This window comes from Phoca vitulina, unplaced genomic scaffold (assembly GCF_004348235.1).
Source record: "Phoca vitulina isolate PV1807 unplaced genomic scaffold, GSC_HSeal_1.0 scaffold19, whole genome shotgun sequence".
In the NCBI taxonomy this organism is placed as follows: domain Eukaryota; kingdom Metazoa; phylum Chordata; class Mammalia; order Carnivora; family Phocidae; genus Phoca; species Phoca vitulina.
The window spans coordinates 14,703,814-14,721,493 of record NW_022589722.1 but is presented as its reverse complement, the minus strand read 5'-3'; the positions used below and the strand labels follow the sequence as shown (position 1 = coordinate 14,721,493).

At 40.5% G+C, this 17,680-nt stretch overlaps 1 protein-coding gene across 3 annotated transcripts in view; it reads right to left on the bottom strand.

The window, feature by feature from the left end:
- Positions 1-17,680, bottom strand: part of ANO4 (anoctamin 4) — a 350,573-nt gene that overhangs the window by 42,834 nt on the left and 290,059 nt on the right. For all 3 annotated transcript variants that reach the window (XM_032416461.1, XM_032416459.1, XM_032416460.1), the window contains 7 exons: positions 15,853-15,993; positions 12,808-12,972; positions 6,336-6,372; positions 4,208-4,319; positions 3,173-3,230; positions 2,937-3,034; positions 1,046-1,188 (listed from right to left, as the gene is read on the bottom strand). In XM_032416461.1, coding sequence (XP_032272352.1) covers positions 1,046-1,188; positions 2,937-3,034; positions 3,173-3,230; positions 4,208-4,319; positions 6,336-6,372; positions 12,808-12,972; positions 15,853-15,993 — 754 coding nt within the window. The remainder of the gene's footprint in view (positions 1-1,045; positions 1,189-2,936; positions 3,035-3,172; positions 3,231-4,207; positions 4,320-6,335; positions 6,373-12,807; positions 12,973-15,852; positions 15,994-17,680) is intronic.

Sequence of the window (17,680 nt, the reverse complement as noted above, 5' to 3'; positions counted from 1 at the left end):
AAGAACTCAGAAGTAATGCATCTCGCTCATCGCTACCCCCAATTTTACCCCAATGTTACAGAGCTTAAACATAATTGAAAAAAAAAAAAAACCACCCACACACACTCAATATATCTGCTGAGCAATTTTGTTAGCTTTTCTCCCCTGGGAGATAAGAACAGGAAAATAATAGTGATGATACAAATAACATGTACCAAGTGTATCCTAGGAGCCCAGTCATTGTTCTAAGCCCTTTCCATTTATTAACTCATTTAATCCACCCAATGACCTTATGAAATGGTTACTCTCTTTATTATCCCCATTTTAGAGGTGAAAAAATTGAGACAGAGATTAATTGTCCAAGTTTCATAGTTAATAAGTGATAGGGCTGGGATCTGAACCCAGGTAATCTGGTTCCATAGCTTATGCTCTTGGATACATGCTTGGGTACATGTACAACATACAAGATAAATAGCTTGGGTTTGCTTAATAGAGAAATCTAATTCCTTCAATGTAAGTGCAGCATAGCTTAAGCATTCCCAGCTTCCTGCCATCCTCACCAAGAGAAATGGCTGCTCCCCCACCCCTTCTACTGATGCATCCTGCAGCATCTCGGACACTTTATAACTCTGGCTTTCCCCCACTAGCCCATGTACTCTTTGAGAGCTGGGACTCTGCCTTATTCCTTCTTGTAGCTCTAGTGTCAAGCATAGCATCTGCCTGGACATAACATGGCTCAATACATGTCTGCTAAATGAGTGAATCAATCATGCCATGATAACTCCTTTTTCTTTGGTTCACCAAGTTTTCCAACTCATTTTTGTTTCCTGGTGCTTGATTACAAGGGACAGGACACAATGTCATGAAGAATTTGAAGTGCCTAGGCTTTTGGCACCATCTCTATGGATTGAGCTTCTTAAAGGAAGAAACTCCCTCCTTGCATTCAGCTGGAGAATCCCCCCACACTGCTGGCCTCAATGATAGAGGGTGCATGTCTAGCTGAATATAGCTTGAGATCTAGAATTGGCATTTATAATTAATAAGATAAAATAAGATATTTGCATACTCATTTCTAAGTATTCATCGAAGAGTCCATAGGCATTCATGGGCTGAAGATTGTAGTCCTTTTCCCACTGTGGGAAACTTATTTTTCTTTCAGGCCCACGTTCTTGTCGTACTTTCCTTCTGGTCCACCAATTCTGAATTAACCTGCACAAGAAGATCAATTCCTTTAAAAAAATATATGACTGTTCATAAGACTTAAGACAGACTTCAAATATAGAACCATAGTTTAAAAATGTTTAGGATCAGCTGCCAAGGAAATAAAACCTTGGATTAGGAAGACAGTATCAATGGCTATACTTCATGCATTTGCACTTCAAGTGAACAGAATGACTTTTTAACTATTCATGAAATTGTTTCATGTTCAGTGTCGCCTCAGAGGGTGGGATAGAGGACTAAGAACATCTATAAACTGATCTTCTAGCACCAAGGTAACACCCAGACCTCGGAGTAGAGGAAGATTTGGCCTAGCTGACTTAATTTAGGACCCATGGGCAGTCTTACCATGTGGGTGCTGACCTGCATACTCTGACTGAGGGCCTGGAAGATCTGCAGAGCCACTAAATGCTTCCCCTCTTAGCACATGGAAGCCTGCACATCTACAGCTGGACTTGCCTGCTTTTAGCTTGAGCTCAACAGGGGCTCTCAGTCCCAGTAAAATACATCTCACACTGGTGAGGTTAACACATTAATCTTTAGTAAGTTCAGGAGTGCATCTTATGATATGGAACAGGGTTGAGGAAATGGGTGCAAGAGCCAGGTGTGTGTGCTATAGGGGACAAGGGAAAATTGAGGGGTATTCAAGAGCAGACATGCCAAAAAAACACAAAAACAAATTGTGAAATAAAGGAAATAATGGGACGGGTATCAAAGACAAACGACCTACTTCACAATTTTGCTCTCTGTCCATACTACTAGAAGATAAAATACAGTTCCCTTGATGTCTCTGACATTTTGATAAATTATGGCTTATACTTTAAAGTAGCATATAATGTTAATTTTTAAATTTTATGCATTTAAAAAAAGTTTCATAGAAAACATCAAGCACTTGGCATAAGTTTTCTAAAAATCTAAGAATAGAAAATTACTGGGATAGCTTCTGACTGAGAGCTAAGAGGTGACTTTTTCGAAGTGATCCAAGTTCTAGCTAATCGTTCTGGCTGAGTGGTCCTCCCTGAAACCTGGAGTTCTCTATGGAGACACCAAGCTGACATGGAAACCAATAGGTGTGGAATTAAAGCAGAAATAGAAGTAGCTGATTTATGTTCCTTTAAAACTTAACTGACCAGAGCTGAGCAAACATAGCAGAATTCAAGGTTATCCTTAAAAAAGTGATGCAAGTTTTTGCCTATTGTCATCAACATAAACTATTATCACCAGGTGACCATATTTTTACTCGTTAAGATATGTTGACTTAGAAATACTCTAGTTTCTTTTCTCTGTCCCTAAACTTTTCTCTTTTCCATAAGTTCCTTTTCTGTACAGTTTGAATTTAAAGTAGTTTAAAAAAATTACCATTCCTGATTTATCATGGGGGTGGGATGGGTAGAGCTCTAGTTAATGGGTTCTAACTAGTGAGAGCCTTGTAATGCTACAGCATGAGGGTCAAAGGCATTATTTAAAGGAGCTGCAAGCAAGTGTTCAATATTTAGGGCCCCACAGAGACTTTTTAAGAATATTCACTATCATTCATACTTCTTGTACTAAATCTTCCTAAAGAGCCAATGTTTATTACTTTCATGACTGCCTTTGAATAACTGAGCATGAGCACTTTAGCTCCAGGTATATGTACTGCCTTAACTGCTCAGTCTGCATTGCTTATCTTACTTGCCACACCTAGAAAAGCCAATAATGAGCAACGCTGCGTCTCAACTATAGATGTCTAAGGTACTTACGGGTAGCCAAGTTCCATGAAATTATTCCAGGTCTGCTTTAGCACCATTATAATACCCATTTGCATACAGAGATCAATAAGGCATCCACTAGGGTGGCACTGCGAGGTAAGCAAACACAGAAATTTCAGAATCAATGGAGAGGAAGAAAGAGTGTCTGGTTTCTAATCTGCACAAAATTGCCCTAGGTTATTTAATATAAGACTGTAGAAAATAAGGAATGATGGGAGAATACAGACCTCTTCTAGTCTCCATCTGTTTATCAGCCTCAAGTAGGCACCTGGGTGTCCTGTAAATCTTTAACACACAGAAAAACAAACCATTAGCATACCGTAGGTCTAAGCTTTTCGTAACTATTGTGTTCAGATTAGCACATCTCCAATGAAAATTACTGGTACAATCAGGTCTGAGAGAATTAGGAAACTCTCCAGAGCTGCCATAGCTGCAGCTTCTGGAATTCTCCAGGGAATATTTATTTCCCCTCTAGACTATCTGGCTGCTGACCACAGAGGCCAGCTCTTGTTGCTTGCTGTGACTTTGAACATTTTCTGCTAAATATCAAGTGCTCTGGCCTGTGTAACAAACAGCATGTTGGATTGAAACACATTCTGATCTTTTTGAATAGAAGTTTAATAAAAAAAAACAACAGCTTTACTGTTTGACTAGAATTCCACACTGAAGAAGCTCGATACTGAGGAGAAGCTGCTGCATCCATCCCACCAAAACGCAACACTCACCTGTCTCCGGTTCTTATATCCTCAGAAACTACTTCCCGACACAAAAGAATTCATAGGGCATGACTACTTAACACAGGAGCCTCTGCAAATCCTCGTAACTGCTGGATTCAGAAGTTGCCCACTCTCTTCTGGCATCCTCTGTCAGCCCCTTTCCTGTCTGGATGTCCTTCCCTCTTCTGTGAAGGTGGGCATCCAGAACACACTACAGACCGCCCACCCCATTAGGCCACCTGCTCATATAGGTGTGAGATCCTGGGGCCTGACCCAGGTGTGGATGGAGCCCACAAGTTTTAAATCCATCCTTCATTTGTGCAAATGCTTTTCCTCTATGTACCTTAGCAAGAAAATGCGCACAGGTAACTTTTGAGTGGAGCGACCATTCCCCAGGATGGGAATAGGAAGGGAAAGGAGGAAGCTAATCTCTTTTTACCCTTTGTGTAAATCACTCTAAAGGAGGTGCTTCTCTCTCACCCTGGTCAGTGACCTCTGAGTGCTCTGTCCCTGGCCTGCAGAAGTGTGGAGAGATCAGGTCCTTACCTTCCAAGGAAGAACGCGATGTAAAATGTGGAGCTGTTCAGATTGACAAACTGAAAAAGAAACATTTTCAGGGTGAAGCTGTTCTCCCACTCAGACTCTGTGCGAGGCTGTTCTGTGGACAAAAAGGGAGTAGAGTTTGAGAGGTTGCCTTTGACCCCTTCTTAACTCCCTCTGCCCTACTCCCTATACACACAGGGCAGGAGCAGAGGTGTCCTAAGGAGGCTGCACGAGACCCCAGTTTGCCTATAAATGGTGTGTGATGGAATGCACCACCCATGAGATCCTCAAGCTTGCAGACCAGCCCCAACCAGGGTGTGGTGGGAAGCAGCTAGTGACATATCTGAGGGGATGGAATATCCAGTTTGTTCTGCTGTGACAGGATGCCCAGAGAGCCTGGAGTAGAGAGAATGAGGGCTGAAGGGGCCTCATTTCCTTTTGCTCTTAGTTTCTGCCTGTGGGGTAGGGCCTGTGTGGGGTCAGGTCCTCTCCCAGCTCCTAATTAATTCCTTGTTCTCAAATTCTAGTCTGCTGCGGGAGAGGGAGTCAGACCCCCCCCCCCCCAGAATACTGAGAGTATCTGACTTCTTTGCCTCTCACCCTCATCCATCATTTTTCATTTGCATGGACAAATACCAAGGAGATGACCTCATTTTAGAGCTTTTACTGTGTATTACCATCTGTATCTTACAGTATTCTGACCTCAGTCAGGCGCCAATTCTCATCTCCTTATATTTTGACTTCCATAAAGCAAGTGCTCTTTGGACGTTGTGATATGAATCAAAATATGAATCAAACTTCCAACTTGACATCTCATGTCAAATGCACCTATCCTTCCCTAGGAGCTGCGTCCTCATCCCAAGCAATGTCAAAGAAAATATATTTAATTCCATAGTACTTTCTCTGTTCCCACATTCCCTGAGCTTCTAATTGCTCTTTACCATTTCACCCCATCAATTCCTTTTCTACTAATTCCTCAAACTGCTTGCTAGGAGCATATCTGAGAAGGGGGAGGAGAATCATATTTAACAAGGCTGTACTGCTGTTGAGGGAAAAAAGACAAAGGATTTTTTAAGGGTTTTAGCTTTACTTCACTTGTGCTACTTAACTATTGGTTACATAGGAAGGTCTCCCAGGTTGTTAGCCAGCTGGGTGGGTGCCCAGGTATCCTGACCACAGATGGGCCAGAGCTGTATCTCCCTGGCAACTTTGCCAGCCTGGATCAAGGTGCCATTGGACACAATCTGCTAATGCAGTGACCTCTTCTGTGGATATAAACCTCTTTCTATCTTTCTGGGCAAGGCGTGGTAATGATGGAGGATTTTATCGACATTAAAGGAGATATTCCAGGTATCTAGCTCTGCATCTGGCACATAGAAAGGCTCAATAAATGGCATCTTGTATTATGATTATTATAAATAAGAGCACTTTTGTGATTTCTCCCCCCCTCTGGACAAGTTACATATGGGAATGTGCTAAAATAGGTTTACGTGTGGGAGCATGTAATTTTCTCAAATTGCATAGAGTAAAATGACTAATGTTTCATTAATAAAATTGGGACAATTTCTTTATCTTGAAAACATGGAAAATGTACCGTGTATAGCCAGCTACCAGATTGTTCTAATGTTTTATGGAGTCAGAGAAATGTTCTTAGGGTGAATGTTATTTCTATAAATGTCAGTAATGATCAGGCCACCTACATTCCTAGTAGAAGGTCCCCAGTCTTCAAAGCAACTAACCTTGCTGTGGTTTTTATATACCACAAAAACTTGATACATTTTTAATTAAATAAAAATTGTAGGCAATAGCAAATGAACACTTTTCTAAATGATTTTGGGTACTTTACTACTTTTGTGATGCTATATTTTTGTGCATTAAGAGAAAACCTGCCTCAAATTACATTAGCTCATGATAGATAATGTTTATGACAGGTTTTAAAGCTTTAAATAGAAATGATCCCCCAATTACTAGATGTATTTAAAATGTTCTGTTGAAGGCAAAGAACAAATTATTGTATGCAGTTCGAAATAAAAAGAGTATTTCTTTTGAGCAGTGTTTCAGAAATCAGTCTTTGAAAAGATACTTCCCAGACCACAATACTGTACCATGAAATAAGAAGGGTCTCACTTACCTAAATTTGTCAGAAGAAGCGCAACTTTTTCATAAAGCTGTAAAATAAGTTCCATACATTTAACAAAAAAGCTGTAGATGCTACAAAATCCATAATTATAAAGGAAATAGGCAATCACGTCACGAGTGAAAATAATTTCATTAACCGCCCATTACTCAACAATGAACACATGGTAAACAAACAGTTGTGTCCTTTCAGGGCAAGAAAGAAATGCACAAGGTCGCATTTTACTATTTTTAAAATCTCACTTCCTATGTAGGAATAATTAATTGGCAACAAGGCTAGCTGCCACTAATTGCCAGCTTGCTAAATGAGCTGGGCAAATCACAACATTCCTGGGCCTCAGCATCTCTAAGACTGATCTGATGGTAAGATTCTGTAATCTCACTGTTTATGGACTGGCTGTATTTTCTAGATTAGAGCATTCATAAATACTGAACTGATGAAACCTTCCTAGGAACTCCTAAGCTTTTGATACTCTGCTTTTCCATTAGTACATTGGATGCATCCTTAACTCACCCAGCCATCTGGTAAATGGAGGGTCCTGAGAGGGAAGGGAAAGTGTGTGTGTGTGTGTGTATGAATCTGTATATGGAAGTGCAGGGGGCACAGTTCAGGGCAAACCCAGCTCTAGGAGATTCCCCAGAGAGGGTATAAATTGAGAAAAAGAACAAGTGTCTTCTCTAAAATGAGAGACAGTAAAATGGAAAGGAAAACTGGTCAAATGGATTGGAACAACATGAAAATTAAGATCACATTTAAAGTAGTGAAAATGACCTAGTTAAAATTCCCCAGGCTGGAATTATGACTTTACCAGCCAGCAAGCTGTAGAGCTTGGGCACATTACCTCATCTCTTCTTCAGACCACTGTTTTTCTTTTATGTGATTGAGAATGGGTATTGGACTCATTGATCTTAAGGTCCTTCCAAACCTCTGAATTCTCTTATCCAAGACTTCTGCTAACTACAGAATTAGGTAAAATACGGATTGTATGACTCTAAACTTGGTTTTGCTATATAGTAAGATAACTAATATGGCCATAGTATCACATTTTGTGTACAGAAGCCACAGACTCTTAAGAGTCCAAAGTTAAAAGAGATTGGTGTAATTTTCAATAAGAAATCCTGTGGTATAGTCATACATTTTAATTTTATCTTAAAAATACTGGTTAACCACAGATTAGGACAGATGTTTTAATAAAATATATTTTACTGTTACACTCTATCATTAAAGTTATGTAATTTTCAAGGAAAAATAGGTTTGACTGGTGAGACCACCTTTCTCAAAATACAATTTTTGATTGTCCAGTTTATCCTTTAGATCTTTCATGTTGACATGCTTTTGTCCAAGTGCCTCACTTTGCACTCCTGTCTCAAAGGTTTTGGTAGCTGGTGACATGCCAATGTTATTTTGGTTTGGACACTGAAAAAAAAATGGAACTTAAAAAAGGAATAGCACAGGAGCCAAAATATGATTAATATTAACCTTTTGAAAAATAAGGCAAAGTATATGGGGACACAGTTGGGATCCATAGCATCTGTGAACATTTTATAAATGCTGAAAATGCAAGGGGATGGACAGTGAGGCTTTGAGCAGGATGCAACCAAAAGGGACACATAAGCAGAGGGCCTGATGACCAGCAAGAGACTTTTAGATGAGTGGCTTCTGGAAAAGGTCTGACTTCTCATTAGGCAGTTCAGATAGAAATCATGGAAGGTTTGTTCTGATAAAAGCAGTAGAAAATCTGTTTCCAAACTGGATGCCACAAATTCTAAGAGTTAAAATCTGTAACTGACAAAAAGCTTTCTGATTTTAAGTAAAATTCCAAAAGGAGTTATGAGTACTTCTAATTTGATCTTGTCCACCCAATCAACGTATGTGGGCTTGTTCTGATGCAAGCCATGTTTTCTGGTTCACTTCTTTCTCAAATAAAACCCTGTGGTTTTCACTGTTTAGAGTATAATGAAATATTGGATTCATATTGGTATGGCTGAATAAAAAGGATGGTTATAACTTTCAGTCTCCTCCTGGGATATATTCTTTGTTGGCATCTTTTGTTTCTGACCACCATATTGAGATGTTCTTTGGTCACTAGTGAAGCAAAATGGGATTAAAACAGTATGACAAGGACCAAGAAAATCCATCCTATTCACTCCATCTTTGAGGTATTTACTTTTCAAGAAGAAATAAAATGAAAATTAGTAAGTGCCCCTTAACCAGTCACTAATAAGTATAATATTTTGTTGGGATCGAGAATATTTTTTTTAAAGAGCGCCCCATGCTAGGAGCCCAATGCAGGGCTTGAACTCACTACCCTGAGATCAAGACCTGGCTGAGATCAAGAGTCAGATGCTTAACTAATTAAGCCACCCAGGTGCCCCCAGATCCAGAATTTTTTATAAAATAAATTTTATTTTATTTTTAGAGTATACACTACATAAGAGTAAATACACATCACAAACAAAACAAAACAAACAAGAGTAAATAGATGTCATAAAATCTAGAAAATAGGCATCCTTATATATCTGCTTCTTCAGTTAGGGTTGGACAACTCTAGCAGAAAGTCAGAAACAGGGTATGTGATCTATAACAATATTATTTAAAAATTACAGGCTGTAATGAACAGAAGTTAAAAACCAATCTAGATCTCAAGGTTTTTATATTAGATTAATGGAAAGTATTAATGATTCATGTCTAAATGATTATTTTTTTTGCAAGACCAGTATGGCCAAAATTTCAAGTAGTTGAAAATAATTTATGTAGCTATAAAAAATGTATATTGTAGGGTCATGAAAATATCTTAAGTAATTTCAGAAGTCAGTAGATAGTTTAGTTCTGAACTGGTCAAAGCTACATTATAGTTATTAGTCTGTCACCTGTTATTTATGTGATGTTTGCTTAAGGACTTACTTTTTTATTTTTTGGATATTCTGATGAAAATCCTTCCAAACTATATTACACACTCAGTTGCCTTCGTAATGGAACCTGCAAGGCCTCAGGGCATAAGACAGGACTAGAAACGTGTTTGCTGGGATGAGGATGTCATCAGACATGGGCTGAGGAGAGTAAGGCGATTGCTTCTGCACAGAAGGGTCTTGGATGATGCTGCTTTGAAAGTTCTTACATATGTTTCTTATTTTCTTTCCTTCCCCTTGGCTTATCAGTTCCTGCCCTTGTCAGAATTCTTGCTTTAGGGGCGCCTGGGTGGCTCAGTTGGTTAAGCGGCTGCCTTCAGCTCGGGTCATGATCCCAGAGTCCTGGGATTGAGCCCCATATCGGGCTCTCTGCTCTGCGGGGAGCCTGCTTTTCCCTCTCCCACTCCCCCTGCTTGTGTTCCCTCTCTCGCTGTCTCTCTCTCTGTCAAATAAATAAATAAAATCTTTAAAAAAAAAAAAGAATTCTTGCCTTAGTAACCTTCTGTTTTTTCAGTCTGATGTTGGTGAGAAATTAAAACACCAAAGGTGTTCACATGTACCTAAAATAAATGAAAATACCCCTTAAGGGCATTCATAAAAATAATACATGTTAGCTTTGGTGTGTAGACTCTACATCATCCATTTTGGTGACTCTGAAATGCTTGTTAGATGAAGCATAGAAATGCCTAGTAGTCTAGCTCCCAGCACATAGTAGGTGCTTTGCAATGTCCATAACTATATAGTTTTCCCACTCCCTATGCTCCCTTCTTCATTTTTAGTTTACTTTCTCTTTTCTCGGCTGTGTCTCATGAAGTAGAGATTGCTAGATAAGTGATTTCCAGTCCAACAAAGTATCATTCTGACAACATTGGTATGTCTGCTCAAAATGTATGAGCAACCATGTATTTATAGACTCACTGCATGTATTTATTTCTTAAGATGTATAAATTAAATTTTCAATAAGACATTAGAGAAAAAGAGGGCCTTAATTCATTGCAAACTACCTGGACACAGAATATTTCACTACTCTGGCTGGTTAATTTCACCATGAGTCACTCCCCTTTACAATGCATATATTCCACAATTAACTTTGAGACAAGCTGAGTCCTGGAGGAGGGAGGGCCAGGGTGTGCCACACATCCACTCTCAACCTCCACTTGACCACACACTTATACAATCATCATGTCAAGTGGTTTAGCAACTGCTCTTATTTCATTTTTAGAACTTCTGTATTCTGAAACTTTTTTCTAAAATAATATAGAAGTCCCTGTGTATTTTAATAATAAATGGTAACAGTAATAGCAGTAATAATAATAAATCAACTATATTTCATTAGCTCAGTGATGACTTGCTCACCTAAGAATCCTAAATGAAGTTTTTTATTATTGGGTAGGTTGAATTCTCTTAAGAATCACTCTTGAGTTTATTGGTTATAGAATTTAGAATTATTTAAGGAGCTAGAAATGACAATCCAAACAGATTAAACTATATTGATAATAGCATTAAATTACTTGGCCTTTGGAAAACCCTTTTCTAGTGATGAATTTCAGCATTATGGCCCAGATTTAGGATGCAACAAAACTAAGGGTGAGGGAGCCATAATTAATTGAACAGCTACTCCATGTCTATCACTCTACATACATTATCTTATTTATTCCCTGCTAAAAATCTCTAACGTCAATATTTTTATGTATAGGTTGACCTTAAATCTAAAAATGTCAGCAAATAATACTATTCTGCAAATAATAACAATTTACTGAGAGCCTACTATGTGCTAGGCCTTGTTCCAGACACTGGGAAATAACAAGAGTAAAAAAAAACAGACAAAAGGGGCGCCTGGGTGGCTCAGTTGGTTAAGTGACTGCCTTCGGCTCAGGTCATGATCCTGGAGTCCTGGGATCGAGTCCTGCATCGGGCTCCCTGCTCGGCGGGGAGTCTGCTTCTCCCTCTGACCCTCTTCCCTCTCGTGCTCTCATTCTCTCTCACTCAAATAAATAAATAAAATTAAAAAAAACAGACAAAAGTTTCTGCCCTCATGGGCCTACATTCCAAGGGAGAAGACAGATAATAAAATAAATTAAAAACAGTGTATTATATGGTAATAAGTACCACAGAGAAAAATAGAGCAGGCAAGGGGATAGGAAATTGTTAGATGGCAGGAGTGGGTTACAATTCTAAAACTGAGTCACCACGGAAACCTGATATTAGAAAAGTAACATTTGAACAAAGAAATGAAGGAGGTGAGGGATTAAGCCATACAGACCCCATGGGGAGGAATATTCCAGGCAGAGAGAAGAGCAAGTAAAAATCCCTAGAGTGAGAGCATGGCTGGCACATCCAGGGAACAAAGGGAAGGCCAGCCTGGAGCAGGAGAAGCAGGGTGAGTAGGCAGGAGACAAGGTCAGAGATGTCACTGGGGCCAGAAGGAGAGCCCTGGAGGCCACATGAAGATGTGAACTTTTATTCTGAGCAAGAGGAAAGCCACTGGACATGGTGAACAGAGCAGTGCCAGGAGCTGGTTCACAGGTAAGAAGCTCGCACCAGCTGCCGTGATGAGTCTAAACTGAGGGAGCAAACATGGGGGCTGGGAGACCAGTTAAGAAGGCACCGCAATATCCCAGGTGGGAGCTACTGGGATCGTGGACCAAGGTGGGACTTGGGGATGTGTGAGAAGTGATCAAACTCTGGAAACAGACACTGAGAGAAACAGAGGAGTCAAGGGTAATGCCAAGGTTTTCAGCCTGAGCCACTACCACGGGGGGAGCTGTGGAGGAACTGATACTGGAGGGAAGAGAGGGGTTCAGATGAGGGTGGTGGAGTAGGCAGCTGGATGTATGGGGTTCAGGGGAGACATCCGGGCTGAAATATAGAATTGAAAAAGGCCTAAAATTAACACAAGCAACGTGTACCCTCCTGATGTGTCCCTTGCAGGGTTATCTCAAACAATACTTTGGATACTGACCACTTTCCTGTCATTCAGAATCAAAAGGAAATGGGAGCCAGCCCTGTTGAGCTATGTCACAGATTCTGGGCTGGGCCTTTAGAATACGTTCTTTCTCGGGGCGCCTGGGTGGCTCAGTCGTTAAGCGCCTGCCTTTGGCTCAGGTCATGATCCCAGGGTCCCGGGATCGAGCCCCGTGTCGGGCTCCCTGCTCAGTGGGAAGCCTGCTTCTCCCTCTCACACTCCCCCTGCTTGTGTTCCCTCTCTCGCTGTGTTTCTCTCTGTCAAATAAATAAATAAAATTAAAAAAAAAAAAAGTTCTTTCTCTAAGTTTCCCCAAGGGGTATATAAACAGTGTTATCTTATTGGGTAAATTAAGGGAACGAAGATTCAGAGAGGGCTAGTGCCTTCCACTATAGAAAATCCTGGAGCCTAGATTTGACTCAAGCTTCTCAATCCCCAGACCTGAGTGCATCTCCTGCCAGGCAGTTTGCCACCCAGCCATCAGTGCTACATGACAGACTCACCCCTCCGAGGCTGGGTCCCTTTAGCAACAGAAGAAAACCGCAGACCACAGAGTTTATCCATCAGGCTAGTTACCTTGTAGTTCACTTACCACATTCAGCAGCATAATGATGCAGAAGTTGATGCACACGGCAGTCCCTGTGGTTGCAACCTGAGAGTTATTCCTGATTAACGCCCACTTAAAGGCAGCAAAAGTGCTGACAGTCACCACCCGGTAAATGACGATCCCGAACACGGCAGCGATCACCACACAGATCTGGGAGGAAGACAGAGAGCCAGTGAGCACCGTGGTGGAATGTCTCAGGAGGAGAGTTCCCACCACTGCAAAATCCCACCTTTGGAAAACAAGAAAAGGAAATGACAGTACTGACTTAAAAAACCACAATAAAATGCTAACTTTTCACTGTGGTTAATACTTTCTCTTGCCTGTATTTTCTTTGTTATTCAAATAGAAGAACCATCGTTCTTGAAAGCTGATAAACTGTGTAAGCTATGGGGTAACATTTTATTAAGCAGTGTATTAGATTGAGCATTATTATTACGGAAATCTTATGATGTCACTCTTCTGCGTAAAACTCTTCATTGGTTTCTTTTACTCTTAGGATAAAAGCAAAGCCTTAATGGTGGCAAGACTTTCTCCACCTCATGGAATGCCATATTCCCTTTTGTCTGGGGACTCCAGAACCCTCATGGTTTCAAATGGGCTAAACTTCAAGACCATTTCCTTTGCCTAAAGCCAAACACATACATATATGTGCGCGCGCGCGCGCGCGCGCACACACACACACACACACACACACACGGCCTAGTTAATACCTATTCCTCCCTCACACCTCAGCTCCAGAACCACTTCATAACTAAAGTTTTTCATGACCCTCAGACTTTGTTATTGTTATATAGTACCTATACTCTTCTTTAGTATCCTATTTATAATTTCTAACAATTTGTTAGTTTGATTATTGACAGTCTCCCCCATTTAGAAAGTACAGTAGACCCCCCCCACCATCTATGGGGGATATTTCTAAGGCCCCCAGTGGATGCCTGATACCTCGGACAGTACCAAACCCTATATATACTATGTTTTTTTCTATAGATACATACCTATGAGAAAATTTAATTCACAAATTAGGCACAGGAAGAGACTAATAACAGTAACTAATGATAAAACAGAGTAATACACTGTAATAAAGGCTGTGTGAATATGGTCTCTCTTCCTCTCAAAATATCTTATTGTACTGTACTCACTCTCCTTGTGATGATGTGAGATAATAAAATGCCTACATGATGAGATGGAAGTGAGGCAGATGACATAGGTACTGTGATGTAGCATCAGGCTACTATTGACCTTCTGATGATATGTCAGAAGGATCATCTGCTTCTGGCCTGGGGTTGACTGCAGGTACTGAAACCCCAGAAAGCAAAACTGCAGATAAAGGGGAGGGGGGCACTATAAACTCCATCAGGGCAGGTACGGCATCTGTTTTGCTCACCATGGTTTGTACAGCACCTTAGCATAATTACGGGTGCATAATAAATATTCAGCTATTTGTTGCTGAATAAGCCAACTATTTGATAGGTACATAATCTCTTATTAATCAGTTATGAACATTGAACTGAGAGATCTTTCTCTGAAGATTTCATGGTATGTGACAAGAACACGACCTGTCTTCTATCTACTGGGAACCTGAGACTCCAAAAAGTTTGTGTCTTTCATTAGGTGACTCAATATATCGGAGTAAATACTTTTACTAACTTAGTTATCAAAAACTTTAAGCTGAGCCTCAGGATGGACTCTGCTGACTTAGAGATTGCTAGAAGCAGTCCTCTGTTTTACACCGTTTTTGGCTTCCTATGAGTGCCATGCTCTAAAAGCTTGAGTATAAACCCTAGCTGGAACTGGCCAAAATTACTACACTAACAACTGCCCACATCTTAATCTTCGAGCTATTGATGGGGAGATCGGGGAAATCTACACTGAATTTTAGGGTGGCAATGTGGTGGAATGGACCCCTCACTGGACTCAGTCAGAAGTCAGGTCTGGGTCATGGCTCAGCTTCTACCTAGCATTGTGACTGTGGACACATAGTTTGTCCTCTCTATGGCTTTGGCTTCCTATGCTCTAGGTTGCCCATCTTAGAGTAGGAAAAACTTACTCTATGTCTACAGGTCTTGTAAGAAACAAAAAGCAAGACAATAAATATAAATGTACTTATTAAAGTCAAAGGATGACACAATTGCTTACAGAGCAGTGTCTGTAGAATTTGAATCTTGGTCTGAGCCAAGAGACTCCTGGGCATGCTGACCACCCTTTCATCTCCCCAGTTTCTTTGGCTAAAGAGGGGGGGCAGGTAGTATGTCCAGATCTGCTGTCATCTTGTCCTTCCTAATCTAATGATCTACAATACCTATTTATACACTCCACCATTTGAAAAGAGGAAAGGAGAATCCTAACCACGACTTAACCGTTCTAAAATGACATTTCTGAAAAATTTGCGTTAAGTTCTGTTCAGTGATTAACAGGGTCAAAGCTGATCACCAAAGGACTTCTTTTTAGGAAAAGCCAACAACCTAGGTTCAAGGTAGTGTTTTTCAAACTGACATAACCATTAGTGAATCTGGAAATCAATTTTAGGGGGTTATGGCTGGCATTAAAAAATAGACTATAATAAAACAAAAAAATCAGAGTATTGCATATTGCAAAGGTGAGCATTGTTTCAGTTACTCTGTTTAGTTTTATACATCTCCTGGCATGGCGTATACTGGGTTATGACAGAGAATGTAGTTCTTGTATGGGCACGGCAAGCAAAAGGTTTGAAAAACCCTGCTGCAGGGCCTATCTCAACTTTTATTTCCTTTCAGCAAGGCACAAAGAGACAAGCAGAAAGAACTGAAGCTCTTGGCTGTTTACTGGCTGATCCTGAACAAGCCCCTTAGCCTTCTGGAGTCCCAGTGGCTCCAGCCGGAACACAGGGACAGTGTACCATCTCTGACCGCCTCATGGTGTCTCCGTGAGGAGTAAATAACAGAATGTGCAAAAATGTTTTGTAGAATTATGCAAATGCCTGATCTGATTATTGTTGATACCACGCTACAGTGTACTTAATGAAACAAAGAGTTTTGTAGAAAAGTTTCAAACCATAAAAAATATCCCAGATGCAGAAACGATAAGTCGGCTGCATTTATCTGCAAATGCTTGATATGGTTCTGGCTTTCCCGAAATGGGATTCATTCGCTCTTTCTTGGAGTACTTGGCTTCAAACTGGGGCCGTATTTCTTCCTGAAGAACAAACAAACAGACACATTTTTTTATGCATTGGAGAGATATATACACCCAATTAAAAAAAACTTTTTATACTCTACTGTAAAACTGAATCAACAGCTACCACATTAATAAGTCAATCAGTGAAGTGGGCTCAGAGACCCAGGTTTAAAGGTTTGGAAATTGGCCACTTGAAGAAAATCTAAAGGGTGATGATCTAGACTTATTATCACCAAGACAGTGTAATTTAGACTAATAGTTAAGTGTCTCTGTTTCTTATTAAGCTGTGCTTGAAGAAACAAACAGAATGAGAAAAGGGACCGCCTCTGCTGTCCCTAGCAGTTTGAAACAACTACTAAACTTTTACTTTTATTACCAGGGAATGTTATGGACACTAGGGAAAAGAAAGTTTCTGAACAGCAAAATGCCTAGAATTCATGTTGTGAGTTACAAGGGCAAATATAATTCTTAGTTTCCTCCTACAATTAAAAATTTTTTTTTCAATTGAGGCAGCCAAAAATGTGAATCTACTTTTTAATAAGCTCCTGTAAGAATCATTCACCTTTAACCAGTAGGTTTTAAATGTATTAATTGGTATTGAAAACAAGGTAAACATCCTTCCAATCCAGCTAAAATCAAGGCGGCTCTAATTCTACATCAAGCTGAGGTTTTGTTTCATTTAGTTGAACCCCATCTAACGTGAAAAGCTTCTGACTAAAAAGCAATTATGGGATTAGGAACAGGAAATCAGCAAGAGGGTATGCTAAAGTGGTTCTGGTTAATTAAGTACCTATTCTACGTGAATGTCTTTCAAGAGGAGGGAAATGAGTGGAAAGTCTGGTGAAATGGAGATTGAGTTAACCCAGGCAGAAATGCTCGGGACTCAGATGGAGAGACCGACAGGAAGTGAAGAAGGAGCTGACAGAAGACAGGTTCTGGACAACGGGCACAGTTTGGCAGCAGCCTGGGTGTGCAGGAGGAAGGGCAGCCTCGCTCCTCCTGCACAAGAGGCCCAAGGCTGGACTTCACTCAGTGACAGGTAATGGGGAAGGACGGGGGGAGATACAGTTATAAACAGGTTCTGCCTTCTTTCACTTATTTTAGGAAGTGACACTTGAAGATATAAACAGAACAGACCTGGAATCTTCTGTTTCTTTGGGAAACTCTGAATTTATCAGGCTGTGAGTGTCATCTAAGAGTCACTGAGTTAATTATCCAGGGACTTGAGGCCGATCAGGAGCTAGACCTGTGTTTCCGGGTGTCGTGGGCTAAACTGTGTCTCCCTTCCCCTGAAAATCATTCGTTGAAGCCCTAATCCGCAGTACCTCAGAGTATGACTGCATTTGGACAGTCTTTACAGAGGTAATTAAGGTCAAGTGAAGTCATTACAATGACCCCTACTATGACTGGCTCTTTACAAAAAATTTAGACACAGACATGCACAGAGAAATGATGATGTGAACACAGAGGGAGCAGACGGCTGTCTACAAGACAAGGAGAGGAGCCTGCAACGGATCTTGCCCTCACAGCCCTCAGAAGAAACCAACTGTGCCAACATCCTGATCTCAGACTTCCAGCCTCCAGAAATGTGAGCAACTAATTTCTGTTGTTTAAGCCACCCAGTCTGTGGTCCTTTGTTATAGCAGCCCCAGAAAACTAATACACTGGGTTCTCTGTGAAGAAGTCAGGAAGCTAGTTAGGGCTT